This window comes from Thamnophis elegans, chromosome 1 (genome assembly GCF_009769535.1).
Source record: "Thamnophis elegans isolate rThaEle1 chromosome 1, rThaEle1.pri, whole genome shotgun sequence".
NCBI classification, from domain to species: domain Eukaryota; kingdom Metazoa; phylum Chordata; class Lepidosauria; order Squamata; family Colubridae; genus Thamnophis; species Thamnophis elegans.
Window position 1 is genome coordinate 66,880,536 of NC_045541.1, and position 14,515 is coordinate 66,895,050.

The 14,515-nt window shown below is 41.0% G+C and overlaps 2 protein-coding genes across 2 annotated transcripts; both read right to left on the minus strand.

The window, feature by feature from the left end:
- Positions 1-1,249: 1,249 nt before the first annotated feature.
- LOC116517248 (glycine N-acyltransferase-like protein 3) lies at positions 1,250-5,080 on the minus strand. The gene is made up of 5 exons (XM_032230129.1): positions 4,946-5,080; positions 3,762-3,869; positions 3,418-3,544; positions 3,038-3,158; positions 1,250-2,219 (listed from the first exon to the last, which is right to left on the minus strand). Exons 1-5 carry the CDS (start codon positions 5,021-5,023, stop codon positions 1,805-1,807), a joined length of 849 nt encoding a protein of 282 aa, XP_032086020.1. The 5' UTR covers positions 5,024-5,080; the 3' UTR covers positions 1,250-1,804.
- A 3,157-nt stretch (positions 5,081-8,237) lies between these two features.
- Positions 8,238-14,493, minus strand: LOC116503639 (glycine N-acyltransferase-like protein 3). Its single transcript, XM_032210196.1, has 6 exons — positions 13,313-14,493; positions 12,958-13,052; positions 12,359-12,466; positions 11,930-12,056; positions 11,051-11,171; positions 8,238-10,048 (listed from the first exon to the last, which is right to left on the minus strand). Exons 2-6 carry the CDS (start codon positions 13,033-13,035, stop codon positions 9,646-9,648), a joined length of 837 nt encoding a protein of 278 aa, XP_032066087.1. The 5' UTR covers positions 13,036-13,052; positions 13,313-14,493; the 3' UTR covers positions 8,238-9,645.
- Between the last annotated feature and the right edge of the window lie 22 nt (positions 14,494-14,515).

Genomic DNA, 14,515 nt, shown 5'->3' on the forward strand with positions numbered 1-14,515 from the left:
AAAAGGCAGATAAAATATTTCAGTGTAAATGTCTTTGAGGCAGGGGATCTTTTCGATTTTTGTTTTTATTTTCAGAAGGAGTTTCACAAAATGATATCATAGTGATTCTAAGAGCAGTACGATTTTTAAAAACATTTTATTAATAATTTTTCAATATAGTAACATATACAAAACATATACAATAAAATACTGTTTTGTCCCCCCCCTTCACAATATTTTGTATCTCATCTCCCAGAATTCAATAATTCCTGCATGCTCATTCAACCAGAGTAACATTTAAAGTGATGAGCAAATGTATGCAAAATTCCAAACAATTAGTTGAATTTCACTCAATGGGAATAAAACCTGCTATTAATCGGTTTGTAGAGATAGTAATTGCATCCTGCAGTATCCACACCATCTGAGATGAGACAGGATAAACAAATATTTATTTAACATGAGATAATATGCTAGTACAGTTGTAGATTTTGATCAAACATTGATAGCTTTTCATATTTCATATTTTCAGATGGTGTGTAAGAAGCTGGTGGGAGCAGCTTCTCACTGCTTTAGAGAGTCACTGGTCTATCTTATTCTCTGTCTTTGAAGCAGGCAGAAGTGAAGATGGTTGTAGGATAGGAGACTCAAAGCAGTGGTGGGGTGGAGGTGTTCTCTCACATATAAAAGAGATTCAGGTGCAAAGTGCTGGAGCCTGATAGGATGTAAAAGGTATGCTACGGCAAAGCAATGGGAAACATAAAGAAGTGATGGCAAATCTATGACACACTGTTTTTGATGGCATGCATTCACCAACACTTGACAACTATTCTTGAAAGCACAGTCTCATTCTTGTGCAATTTTTGGAAGCTGCAGACGCCGCATGAGAAGAGGGTATGCTCTCACGAGGCTTCCAAAAACTGAGTGATAATGGGATATATACTTTTACGTGGTTTTCAGAGGCAGCAGAAGCCATGGAAGTGTATTCTCTGAAGCTTCTTCAAGAACAAAAGCCTTGTATGACCCACATCAGCCTCACATCAGCTGCAAGGGCCTGACAACAGAAAGAAAGCACCGCCTGAAGGTAAAGAACTGCAGTGGCCCAGTGGTTAGAGTGCAGTACTGCAGGCTAGTTCTCCTGACTGCCAGCTGCCTGCAATTTGGCAGATAGAATCTCACCAGGCTCAAGGTTGACTCAGCCATCCTTCCGAGGTCGGTAAAATGAGGACCCAGATTGGCTGACTCTGTAAACTGCTTAGAGAGGGCTATAAAAAGCACTATGAAGCTGTATATAAGTCTAAGTGCTATTGCTATTGTTAAAGGCATGTGGCAGATCCAGGGAAGTCTTGGGCCACTAGGGCCATTGCACCATTCCCTAAGGCTTGTGAACTTTGGGGAATGATGCGAGATGACCATTTTCACTGGCAGTAGTGATGCTAGGGTTGAGGGTCAGGCTCAGATCTCTGCTTCTTTCCAGCAGCCACCACTGAGAGTTGCTGTTCAGGGTCGCCTAGATGGAGGAGGGAATAGAGAATTATTCCTCTTTTGTTTGTGGGATGGTGACGCACCAGCAGATTTAAGTTAGGCACTTTCTAAATGTTTGACATACTCAGCTCAAAAGGTTGGCCGTCACTGTTTTCCAGTGTTCTATTTTGGAATGTTCATTCATTGAGAACTATTCTTGGTCCTTGTGATTCTTTTCAGACTTAATCTTGAATAGATCCAAAGAGGCGGTCCCTTAAACCTAAGGTTCAAATATACTCCCAACCTCTCAGTCTAATGAAGCCAGTAGTGGTGCCACTGATTCTAGGAGGAAAAATGCTGCAGACTATTTCAGGTGATTTGGAGTGAACAAAAACGCATAGTTTGTCAAAGACAAGAGATGAAAGCCCTGACTAAATAAAAAATTCTTGGAGTTCTGGTTCTCTGGCAGAACTGCTGCATATAAGGCAAAATCTTTAGCCTGCAACTTTCTGGCTAGTGCCTGCAATACTGTTTTCATACAACCCTTTCCTCGGTACTCAGGAAGAGTAAAGCCATGTGTCAGACACCCAATGGCATCACTTAGGCTCCAGGCAACCAGCTGCCCTTCCTGATCTCGGAGGCAAGCATTTGGGAAGTCCTCAATCAGGCCCCTGAGGTAGCGCAGGCTCCGATCATTGCCTGCAAAATCCCAGCTGTCATTGACCAGAGCTGCATCAGATGGGCTGAGTGTCCCCAAGTGGAGGGGCTCACTTCTGAGCCTGAAAGGAAAGAGAAGGCAATAGTGAAGGTGGAACAAAAGGATCTCACCATACTGGGAAAAAATATTTGCTCACACCCAGCAAAACAAAAAGTCTAACTAGAGTAGATTTTTCAAGAGAAACCATAATCTAAGAGTTATCCAGTATTTGAAATACACATATCTCAGTTATTTGGAAATATCCCCTTAACAGTCTCTTGAAAGTGCAGCCATCTATTTGGGATCCTTTTTTTGTTTGTTTAAATCATCATATCTTTTATGTAATTGCTTTTGGAGAAACCAATGGAGCAGTTGTACTCAGGGAATTCTTTCAAGTCTAATCCTGGCTCTCTATTACATATTGTCCATTCCACATCTTCCAAGTTGGTAGAGAATGAGAAATTCTCCACTATAACCACTGGGGCTGTATATGTAAACCTCTCTCTCTCTCCCTCTCCCCCCCTCTCTCCCTCCCTCCCTCCCTCCCTCCCTCCCTCTCTCTCTCTCTCTCTTTCTTACAAATATGAGAAACAACAGCTTGCTCTTGTGTATCTCAAGTTGGATGTTTCTAACATTTTAACTGGTTTTATTGTTTGTTTTTTTTACATTTTTAATTGTAATAAGTTTTATAAACTGTAAGCCACTTGGAATCAATGGCTAAGATGGGCTGCCACAGAAATGTAACAAATAAATGAAATAAAACATAATCCTAGATTTCTGCAGAGGATATGGTTAATTATTAAACTTTCAGAAGTCCTTAATTTCATCATTGAATTCCAGATAATTGCATGGAATTGAATCTCAAAATAGTTCCCTTAGAAAGAGAGTATGATCACTCACTGATTCTGACACAATGTGGCTGCATCTGGATGCAGCAATGCTTGGTAGAAATAGGGCTCCGTGTGGACACATCTAGCCTCTGCCATGACTTTCACAGCCTGATAGAGCCCATCCTGGAGACCTGGGTAGAATGGAAATATCACAGGAAACCAATCTGAAGTTCAGAGTGAAACCTTATCTTCTCTTTGCTCCTAATTCTCTGCAAATTGGTGGCACAAAAACATTCACCAGCCACAAGGAAATGGAGATGGCTGGAATGGAGAGTGGCATAAGCTTATAGATTTCTCCTCTTTGGCTAGATTTGAGGGAACGAGCAGATTTTTAGCACTTTCCAAAATCTCCTAAGGGGTGGAAAATAAATTGCAGGAGCCTGGCCTTGCCTTGCAGCTGGAAAGCTTTGTCCCAGTCTACGGCATCTTTGTTTTCCAGGAGGGTTCTGCAGGCATCTTCCTCCCGATAGAAAGCAGCATGCAGGTTGGCATAATAATCCCTGTTGTCCTTCACCACCTACAGGAAGAGGCATAAAGACACTCAGAGCAGCAGGAATAGAGCACATGGCAGAGACCATATGGAGGAGTTCTTGAGTTGGTGAGGTCAAAGTGAAAGGCAAAGTGCTACAGCACCCCCTAAATGTATTTTTTGTGTCCTGGATACCTATGTTTCTTGTGGGTTGTTTTTTTTGCCAGGGAGCTGTGGGAAAAGCCATTCTGTGGTAATTTCCTACCTCCTTCCGTGGTCGGGTAAGAACAGCTTTAAATTCTGGCCAAGAGTCCACCACGACTTCGTGTTGAGCTGGGTTTCCACGGTTGATGTGCATCACTGCCCCACAGACCTTCAATTAAAAAGAAGGTCAGGAAGACCTAGTGCAGGAGAGATTCTGCTTGGATCTGGGTGCAGAAGTGAGCCAACTCTGATTGGCTGATTCAGAACCACCCAAAGTCTTTCGAGGGCCAAATGCTACAATTGGTATGATGTAGGAATTTGCTCTGTCGGTGAAAACCATCTGTGATTGGCTGAGTCAGTCTGTGGAGAGCCAAATGCTATGATGGGTGAGTTGTAGGAATTCACTGTCACTGAAAGACCACTGAAATTTTTGGATTTTCTATAGCAGAAGAAATCAGCAAAGATAGGTTCTCTTGTTTGCAATATTTCAGGTACACCTCAGGTGGGTTTCAAATTTTTTTACTACTGGTTCTGTGGGTGTGGTTTATTTTGTGGGTTTGGCCAATTTTATGGACAGGGCTTGGCAGTCATGTGACCGGGTGGGCGTGGCCAACTTGTAAAATGTGGTGAAAGTCTCTTAACAACACTCTTGCTTAGCAACCAAAATTTTGGCCTCAATTGTGGTCCAAAGTCTTTCTTTCTTTCTTTCTTTCTTTCTTTCTTTCTTTCTTTCTTTCTTTCTTTCTTTTTTCTTTTGTCACTCTGACCTCCTTCCTTCCTTCCTTCCTTCCTTCCTTCCTCTTTCTCTCTCTCTCTCTCTCTCACACACACACAAAACACAGATAATATAGTTGATCTTAGCCAAAAGGCTGAGAAGCAACACACACGCACGCACACATACACACACACGTGTACACACACACACACACACACACACACACCCCTGGTCTGGGCACATAGATGGAGCCCTTCCCGGGGAGTTATCCTGCGTGGACGCATCCGGCAGCAGCATCTGCGTTTCCAGCAAGGGACGGCTGCCTACCCACTGGCCAGGCCGGGCTGGACGCCGACTTCAGAAGGCAAGCGGGCATAGGGAACCGCCGGTAAGGCCATGTGGAAGGTAGGGAAGCATGGCAAGGCCGTGGGGAAGGGAATAGGCTGCTTGCTCCCTTCCCCGCAGTCCTGCCAAGCTTCCCTGCTCTTATATTTACACAAAGAGAAGAGGAACACGGAACAAGTGATTACCAGCATTGTTTCGGGGAGCCCCTTTCGCAACACTCTCTCCAGCAGCTGCAGCTTGGAAGAGCAGGTCAGGATCAGCATGGCTGGCCAGGTCAAAGGCGGCCCTGCAGGTCCCACAAAGGTGTCTTTTGGTGAGCAAACCTGAAGGAGGCAAAGTGGCAGAAGTTCTTCAATTCTTTATGAATCACCTTCCTTGCTTGCTGGAGACCAAGGGGATGAAATGGTCCCTATCAGTGATGGAGATTCTCAGAAAAAGTCTTCCTGATCAACTACGGATTGAATGGAGCCTAAGTCACAGAATTATATAGTGTATTTTGATCAAAAAAAGATCATATTGTACATGAACGCCTCACAATATTTATAGCTTAGTTTCTTTAATCATTCCTCATAGGTAATGTTTTCTAGACTTCTCACCAGCTTAAGAGTTGTCCTCTGAACTGTCTCCCATTTCTCCCTCCTCCTTTTAAAAAACATTGAACAGAATCTCAAGTGCAGTCTTGTCCCTGCAGAATATATGGGATGATTTCCTTCTCTGGTTTGGGCACATTGGTTCCTTTTTTAGACAGCTTCATCCTCTATTAGCTTTTCTGGGTGTTGCATCCCAGTGTTTGCTTGTGTCCAGCCAGTTGTGTGTTTGATACCCTAGATCTTCTCATGAGCTCTGCTGCCATGCCAGGCTTCCCCAATCCTCTGCCTATGTATTTCATTTTTCCCATCAGAGATACTGTAGGACCTTACATTGGTCGCTGATGAAGAACAATCCTCTTAGATTTGACAGGGTTTCAGTTTTTACTATGTAATATTGAATTATGATGTTTGTCCTATGATTAACTATTGAACCACCTCCTGGTTCATGTCCTTAAAAAACTCTGACCAACATCTCCCTCCTCCCCTCCCCTCACACCCTTTCAATTGTTGATCACTTTGTTAACTAGGGCTGACTCTGTGAACCCACTTGACATTTCCTTCAAAGTTAATGCAGAACTTGGGTTGTGATTGCTGTTGTAGATCAAAAATAAAGGAGTTACTCTGGAACTCCTTGTTTTTGACAAGTCTATGGTGATCTGTACATTTCCTGACTCCTCTGTCTTTTGCTTCTTCAACACTAATTTTGCTCTTTTTAGCATCTTCCAAATTTTCTGGTTTGCAGTTATGGGTTTTCTTTGGTCAGCCCCTTTCAACTCTGGGATAATTCACCTGCACCTACTTAATTTCATGTAGCATTTGTGGATCATATTATAGGAAGTTATCAGCCAGCCCTCTCCCAGAAAAATGAAAGATCCTAGGAAATATTGAAAGGGCAGAATATTTCTCTGGATGTGAAAAGAAAGAAACTTGTTTTAAAAGACAGAATAGCTGCCTGCAGCTTCCTGCCCATCCCCCTTTGTCAATGAGCCATTAAAGCCTGAGCTAGTCCACTTTACATAATAAAGAGTTTTTCAGTTCAGCTCCAGAGTGATGGGATTGAGGCATGATAATATTGGCCTTTTACCCAACTGACCACATGGCATCTGAGAACTCAACCAAACCTGGATTCAAAATGCAGTCTAGAGAGTTGCCCCTGCATGGCCCCATGGAAGTCTGACAACCAATCAGAATACAAGCTCAAGATCAAAGGCCAGAGAAGGCATAAAACCAGGGACTCAGCTTTTCTTCCTTGCTTGCTTTCCTTTCTCTTTTCTTCTCCATCAACATTGAAGCATGTGATCACCTTTTCTGTTCAGGACTCAAGCCATGTGGTCCTGTCCACCATTAAAACCATCTTTCCAAGCAGCCTCCACGTCTCCAGTGTCTTTCTCCCCACTTGGAGCCAAACCCAGAAGGATATTTTTTCCAAAAATATTATATCTTTATCAGCCCCGAACTGTATTCCCCATGTTTCTTCCATCAGGTTAGGAAGAACATTATTCTTCTAGCTGAGAAAGCATTTCTCCTTTCTCCCTCTCCCCTTCCCATTACTATTCTTCCATTTTCTGTAGGCGAAACCCCCAAACTTGCCTTGATCCTGCACTGTTAATATCAGCGCACCAAATAACACTCTTTCATTGCAGTTGGCATTTCCTCATCAGCCTCATCTTATTCTGATTTGTAGTTTTCTGAATCTGTTCATATAGATTCAGGGCATCACTCTCTTCTCATTGTTCTGTTTCTTTTTTTCTGGGTATCTCCTTTTCACTTCTCACTCTATGGGTACACAGTTCAGCCATAGTGATATTGAATGCTCCCCATTTTTAAGGTTTGAGGCTCTTCTTCCAGATTTTGTTTTTCATACCCAAAGCAATCTCTTTGGAGCTTGTTTCTCCTTTCGAATTTCAATTTATAGCATGCTGTCCATTTTTAAAAGACTCAATTAACATTTACTTTCCTAAAGTCTAACATTGGTTCCTGGTCACTTATAAGGTAATTTGATTACATTATCTGTAACTTTTCATGTATTCTGTATCGATAATAAAAGAATTGGTGCAACAGTAGCTAAAAAAGTTTTGTCTTATCAATATACATTTCTTCTGAAGAAAAGTCTGCAATGCAACGTCAATGAAACCTGTAATGCTTCCTTGCAAAAGGACACACCTGGCTGAGAGGAGGAGGAAGAGGGGGGCAGAGGGAGACTCAAAGGGATTCGGAGGCCACATGATACCATCCTTGCTTGGTTATTCAATCAATACTTTTATTCCTGAAAAATGAATCATTAACAGGATGGTACCTTTGTCTTCTGTGCTGGAGGCCCAGAAAAAAGAATAGGCATAATTGAGCTAGCAAATAGTTTTACTTTGATTCAATCTGGTTATAAACCAAAGAAAAATAGAGCTCAAACACCGTAGTTTATTTTTCTATGATTGACATTCACAACCCATCTTTTCAACTTAGCTTCTACAGGTAGTCCTCAACTTACAATCACAATTCAGCCCAAAATTTATGTTGCTAAGCCTAAGACAGACATTTGTTAAGTGAGTTTTGCCCCATTTTACAATCTTTTTGGCCACAGTTGTTAAGCAAATCACTGCAGCTACTAAGTTAGTAACATGGTTGTTAAGTGAATCTGACTTCCCCATTGGCTTTGCTTGGGAGAAGGTAACAAAAGGTGATCACATAATCCTGGCACGCTGCAGCTATCATAAATATGACTCAGTTGCCAAGCATCTTAATTTTGATCCATGATTGTGAGATGCTGCAATGGTCGTAAGTGTGAAAAACAGTTGTAAGTCACTTTTTTCTGTTGCCGTTGTAACTTTGAATGGTCACTAAATGAACTATGGTAAGTCACAGACTAACTGTATTTGGTTTTTGTACTATAATGTTTTTCACAAGTGTGGGTGGCTGAATAATAATTCAGAAAGATAGAAAGGTATTTTGAATAGCAATGTATAATAATGAGTAATCATATCTGCTAATGAATCACTTCTTAGAATATGAGGCATCCAAGATCCATTCCTTGGTTCTCAGATATTCTATTTATACAGAATATATTATGTTTAGACTATAGGTGATTTGACCAATCCTTTCACTATATTTTGGGAATCGGAAAAACCTTTGAAACAGGTTTCAAGGTAAAAAAAAAACCTTTTATTTGGAACAATTGTGATTGAGTGGATCATTCCTTGTAATGTCAATTTTTCAATTAGAGAAGGGTGACTTAAGCATAGTCCCTCAATGCATGTACATTGCTGATATGGCAGGGGAGTTTAGTCTACGGTTAGTATTTTTTCCATTCATAGTGTAAAAAAGAAATATTATATTAGTTCAACTTGTAAATTGCAGAGGAATCAATTCAAAAGCAACAACTCTTGTCATCATTAGAGCCATTGTCTATCCATTCCAAGACAAAGGCCTCTTCCACATGCTTCCAACCAACACGGTCTGGAGCTTTTCTTTGCCAGTTGGGCTTGAAATACTTGGTGATGTTGCTCCATCTGATTTTAGGTCTCTTTTGTGGATACTTTTTATCAAGTAGGATCAATTATATGATTGCTTTGGTCCACCTGCCATCAGTTCGTCTTGTTATGTGACCAGCCCATTTCCATTTTAGTTCTTTTACTCTTTTTATGGCATTGTTTGTTTTCTGATCCACATGCAGGTCTTTCTATAGTGTCCTGTGACGCCGAGCATGTATCATTCCATGGCTCTTTGAGCCACTTATGTAGATTGTGAGGTTAGCGTCCATGTTTTGCTGGCATATATTAGAACAAGTAGACACGCTAATTATTATTTTTTCTCTTCAGGGAGGTTGTGCTTGAAAATTACACTTAATTTGTCAAATGCCTGCCAACCACATTTAACATACTGTCATTGCTTGCCAACCACATTTAACATGCTGTCATTGACTGCCTCCTCAGAGGTACAAAGAGGAAGAAGAGCTGAATCTGGCCAGCAGTTGACATCATCTGAAAAGGCCTCCAGCAGCTCTAGGAAGCCTGTGGAGAACTTGGGTTGAGGTAGAATTCAAATCCTAAATATTATCTTAAGTCAAAGAATGAGACATTTAAGAATAGGCCTGGTCAACAAACAAACATTGGCTGAAGACAATCAAAGAAATTTCAGAGACATATTCTTCATAAGCCTGATCCCGCCCCCCACAGGGCATCTGGATGATATCCTATAGCTATCCAATAGGTAGTGTTTAAGTATCTCTCAGAGTTCAGGGAGCAGGTGACAAAAATCTGATTAAATCAAGGAAAATAGCTTCTGTCCTTCATTCTGTTCTGCTAACTGGTGTCATTAAAGCACAAGTAGCTCAGCTCAGATACTTTCTGATACCCTCCCTTTTCCAACACATTCTGCATAGTGTTATTTTTTAGTACAACAAAGCCATATAAAGGATATCCAGCATTATAGGCCTGCATAGAAAGTGCCTTAGATGTTATAGCTAAATATCCCTTCCCGCGGAATGCTGGGAGGGTATATCCGTGCGCTTGTGTGCCAAAAAGATCCATTGATGTCCAGCTGATAGGTTGTCCCTCCTGGTTCAGAATGGCACTGCTAGGGAAATGCTGTATCATTTTGGCCAGATACCTGCGGCTTTGTTCATTGCGCCCATAGGGCCATGTTTCATTCAGCAGATCAACGTTGGAACTATTCAAGGAGGAAAGTCTGAAGCCGGGCTCTACCCTGGAAAAGGTGAAAGGCAAAAAGAACAAAACCAAAGAGATGAGAACAGAAAATTAAATGGTTAGTTTATCTATTTAGTCCAAGGTTCTGGGAATTGAAGTCCACAAGTCATAAAGAGGCCATCATTTCCCACCTCTGATCTAGTCCAACATTTGCCAGCTAGAGCAGTGTGAGCTGTTCCCAGAAAGGGCAACTGCTTATCCAAGGCATGATTTATGATCATTCTGTTTCTGGAAAAGTGAATCATGAATTGATTCCATTTTTCTCCATCAAAGTGAGGAATTCTATTTTTGGTTAAAACGCTACCCATGATGATGGGAACACATTTCCAGTGTCTCATGTATTATAAAATGATAAAGAATAAAATACAAACATTCAATTTTTATGAGATGGCAGTTTCAGATCGTCTTTCTCTCTCCCCCTCCCCAGGCCAGACTAACTGAACTTTGGACAGGCAAAAAATAATAATGAAATTAGGAAATGTGATCCTGTATCACGGTCTTTGCTAATGAATAATCTTTTACTTTGTGAAATTTGCAATCAGTCTACAAAACCTACTGATGTTGTACTACAGTGTTTGAAACTGCTAATCAGATTTGTTTTAGCATTACTGTATTCCTCATCCCATTTGCTCTAACATCCTGCCTTCAGAAAACCAAGCATTTAGGAAAACCTCAATGCTTACACTTTTAACAATTACTCATTTTTTCAAGGACCATCATGCTGTTTACTGTTTTTTCCCCCTATCTTTTCTAGGCATGCTGTCTGTTATACCTCTCCTCCTTTGTGATTCTGCCTCTCTGTCCCTGGAGGAATCAATGTATCCTATAGGAATCCTGTTGATTTTGGCGCCCGCATTGACCCATAAGCAATGTGAATGAAGATTTCCTCAGCCATTACTGTGGGAGCCTGATTGTAACAAAATCTTCAGAATGCCTTAACAGTTCTATCTCAGGCCTCAACGGTATAACAGTGGTGATGGCCAACAGGATGGTCACTCACCTACCAGTTGGCAATTTATTTGGATGAGAAAGCACATAGAGGAAGTGAGGAGTTACAGATAACTTTGTTTGTTTAGCAGCTGCTGCATCCTCGGTAGCTTCGGGTATCCCTTCTTGAGTCCCTGGAAAAAATAATAAAACATTCATTTACCAAGAAAAGGCTGTGTGCACAAGTTGGAAGTACAAACAGGCAAGACATCTGAGAGGTACATTATCCATGGACACTGCAACTGTCACAAATATGAGTCAGTTGGCAAGCATTTGAATTTTGATCATGTGACCACAGGGATTCTGCGGTGGTTGTAAGTGTGAAAAGTGTACGTAGATTTTCACCTATGGCTTCTCCATGTTGGTTTTCTTTTTGTAAAATAAATGATGGCATTGTGTAATATCTTACCTGTTTTTGCTCATTTGAGGTTGTATTTACTTACTTTCAAGAACTGCTAAAGACCAGATTATTTTTACTACGTTCTGATATGTAAAACCATAGGACTCTAAGAGGGTGTACGTTCTTTTTCACGTGATTTTAGTCTGGATCAATCCAAATTACCATTCCTGCAGTTTAATCTAGAGGTGGGTCATGTTTAATTTGATAGTCATACAACCTGCTGAGATGGACTGAGTTCACATTGGGAAAGGAATAGGCAAAGAATTACAATGTCATAAAGAAAATATTGCCAGAAGGTGACAACATCACTGTACAGTTAGTGATTGGAATAATGTGAGAAGGGGGGGGCCCTTCAGTGGTAATTAAGAATGCTTGAGCCACATTCATTCTGATGTCACTGCCTATATACTGTAATAGGAAAACCTATCTGAGAATACATTGTATTTTCTTCATTCAATGCCTTTTATTCACTCCTTCAAAAAGAACCATTACCAAAGAGATGGAAGGTGTGGTCCCAGTTGACAGCATCCGTATCCTTTACAAGCCTCCGATACGCATCCAGATCCTGATAAAATGCTCCATACACATTGGAATACATGTCTGAGGGATCTGTGACAATCTGGAAGAAAGGCATGGAGCTCATATATAATCTCCTGATTCACCTCTTCCTCATATCACTTGCATCAACCATTTGCCAAGCATTTTTTTTTCTAATGTGGAGATGAAATGATAGAAACAACTTGATCAGTGCAATGCCTTCTTCTTTTGAAAAAGCCAAAGGTAGCGTTTTCCCAAAAAGCAGCAGTACCTTAGATTATCAGTATCTTAGATTGTCCCTCAGGTTGGTTAAGAACTCCTAAATATTCCTTCCTTCCTTCTTCTCTCCCTCCCTCTCTCAGAATCGCCAAAGCTGTTTATTACCTCTTTGGATGGTCTGGTGAGGACAACTTTGAACTCTGGCCATGAATCCACAATCACCTCGTGATGAACTGGATTCCCCCGATTTATGTTCATGACTGCTCCGTGCACCTGTCAAGAGTAAAGTGTCAGTGCAGTTATGGGAATCAGCCTAAGATCAATCCATGGAGAAAAGGAGAGTGGCATTAATTTAGATTTGCTGCAAGAACTTTCCCCTAAAGTTCTATCACTCCCCCTTCCCCACATGTTGCTCATGTTCCAGAATTATTTCTTTCTGTTGCTGAATAAGATGAAGGAATTTCATCTATTATGCAGAAAACTGCAGATTCGCCCAACTCTCTATTCATAAGGGATCTATGCCCATTAGGTGCACCTGGCTGAGTGTACTTTTATATCTTTATGATTCTACAATACATGTTATTTTACATGGATCATATTTTAGATATAGGTATTTTCCAGGAATTGTTTCTTGCAATTTTTGGTAAATGTAAGCAAAAAACGTAATATACTTTATTCATCCTGAGTGCCAAATATTAAGTTCTAGAAAACGAAATTATTGTCAAGACTCTACCTCAATGTTCTAGTAAATGTTTCAGAATTACCACAATTGCCTGAGGGAGATTTTTCCTCAGCATTCCCTCCAATAAGCGCAGTTTGTAAGGACAGGAGAGGACCAGCATAGTTTTGGGTCTTGAAGCTGATGGGTAGAACAAAGACATAGAAATACCTGAATGAGAGTCAATTTCTCCATATCTTCCAGTCACTCCCAAACTGGGATGCCCTCTATCTCATCAAAACAACAAATTTATTCAAGATTCCTGCCAAGGGAAAGCACAAACCAATGCACCTTCTCCTCTTCCCACTGTAACTTCCCTTCCCTTTCAGCTTACATTTGAACATAACCCAGGATTTTCCCTTAGGAATCACCAGTATTCTGTCGCAGTGTCTCCTACTTACTTTCAGCAAGCCAGTTCTTTGTCAGGGCAAATCCACAATTTCTCCTCCCTTTTTATGTCAGTCTTCTGTCCAGTCCAGTCTCTTTAATACTTGCTTTGCTATGGAGGTCAGATTTATATTACAGCAGATTAACTATTAATAGATACTGAGTGGATGTAGAAATTCCTTTATGAAGAGTGTGCTAAAGGGTTTTTGGTAATAATTGGCCAAGTCTCTAGAACTCCAGGACAGGTTTCTTCATAAATGAGACAATTATGGTATTGAAAAAAACAGAAGCTTCTCAAGTTACAAGTTCAGGTCGCATGAACAGACTAGGTTAGCAGATTTGCTCAAGCTGGAACAGAAAATACAAGCAAAATACTTTGTGCTCAGGTTTCCAGAAATATGCATGTCTCAACATTCATATGAAAAACAGCTACAATCATTCTTCAATAAGAATAAGAAAAAGGACAAGTAATTTTAGAACCTAGGATCATCCATCAAAGTTCAACAAAGGGACATGCGGGTTAGGTAAAAAGAAGATTGTTTTTACTGGTTGTCACAGAGGATTTTCCAATAGCTAATGTGTAAAATGATTAGTTAATCGCGTTCAAGTGATTTTTATTGTCTATATACACATTTATTTGGATACATTTTAGGGTTGTGCAAATCCTTAGAAAGGGGTGCTTTGGAACAAGCAGGAGACCCAAAGCAGTGGTGGGGTGGAGGTGTTCTCTCACATATAAAAGAGATTCAGGTGCAAAGTGCTGGAGCCTGATAGGATGTAAAAGGTATGCTACGGCAAAGCAATGGGAAACATAAAGAGGTGATGGCAAATCTATGACACACTGTTTTTGGTGGCATGCATTCACCAACACTTGACAACTATTCTTGAAAGCACAGTCCCATTCTTGTGCAATTTTTGGAAGCTGCAGACGCCGCATGAGAAGAGGGTATGCTCTTGCGAGGCTTCCAAAAACTGAGTGATAATGGGATATATACTTTTACGTGGTTTTCAGAGGCAGCAGAAGCCATGGAAGTGTATTCTCTGAAGCTTCTTCAAGAACAAAAGCCTTGTATGACCCACATCAGCCTCACATCAGCTGCAAGGGCCTGACAACAGAAAGAAAGCACCGCCTGAAGGTAAAGAACTGCAGTGGCCCAGTGGTTAGAGTGCAGTACTGCAGGCTAGTTCTCCTGACTGCCAGCTGCCTGCAATTTGGC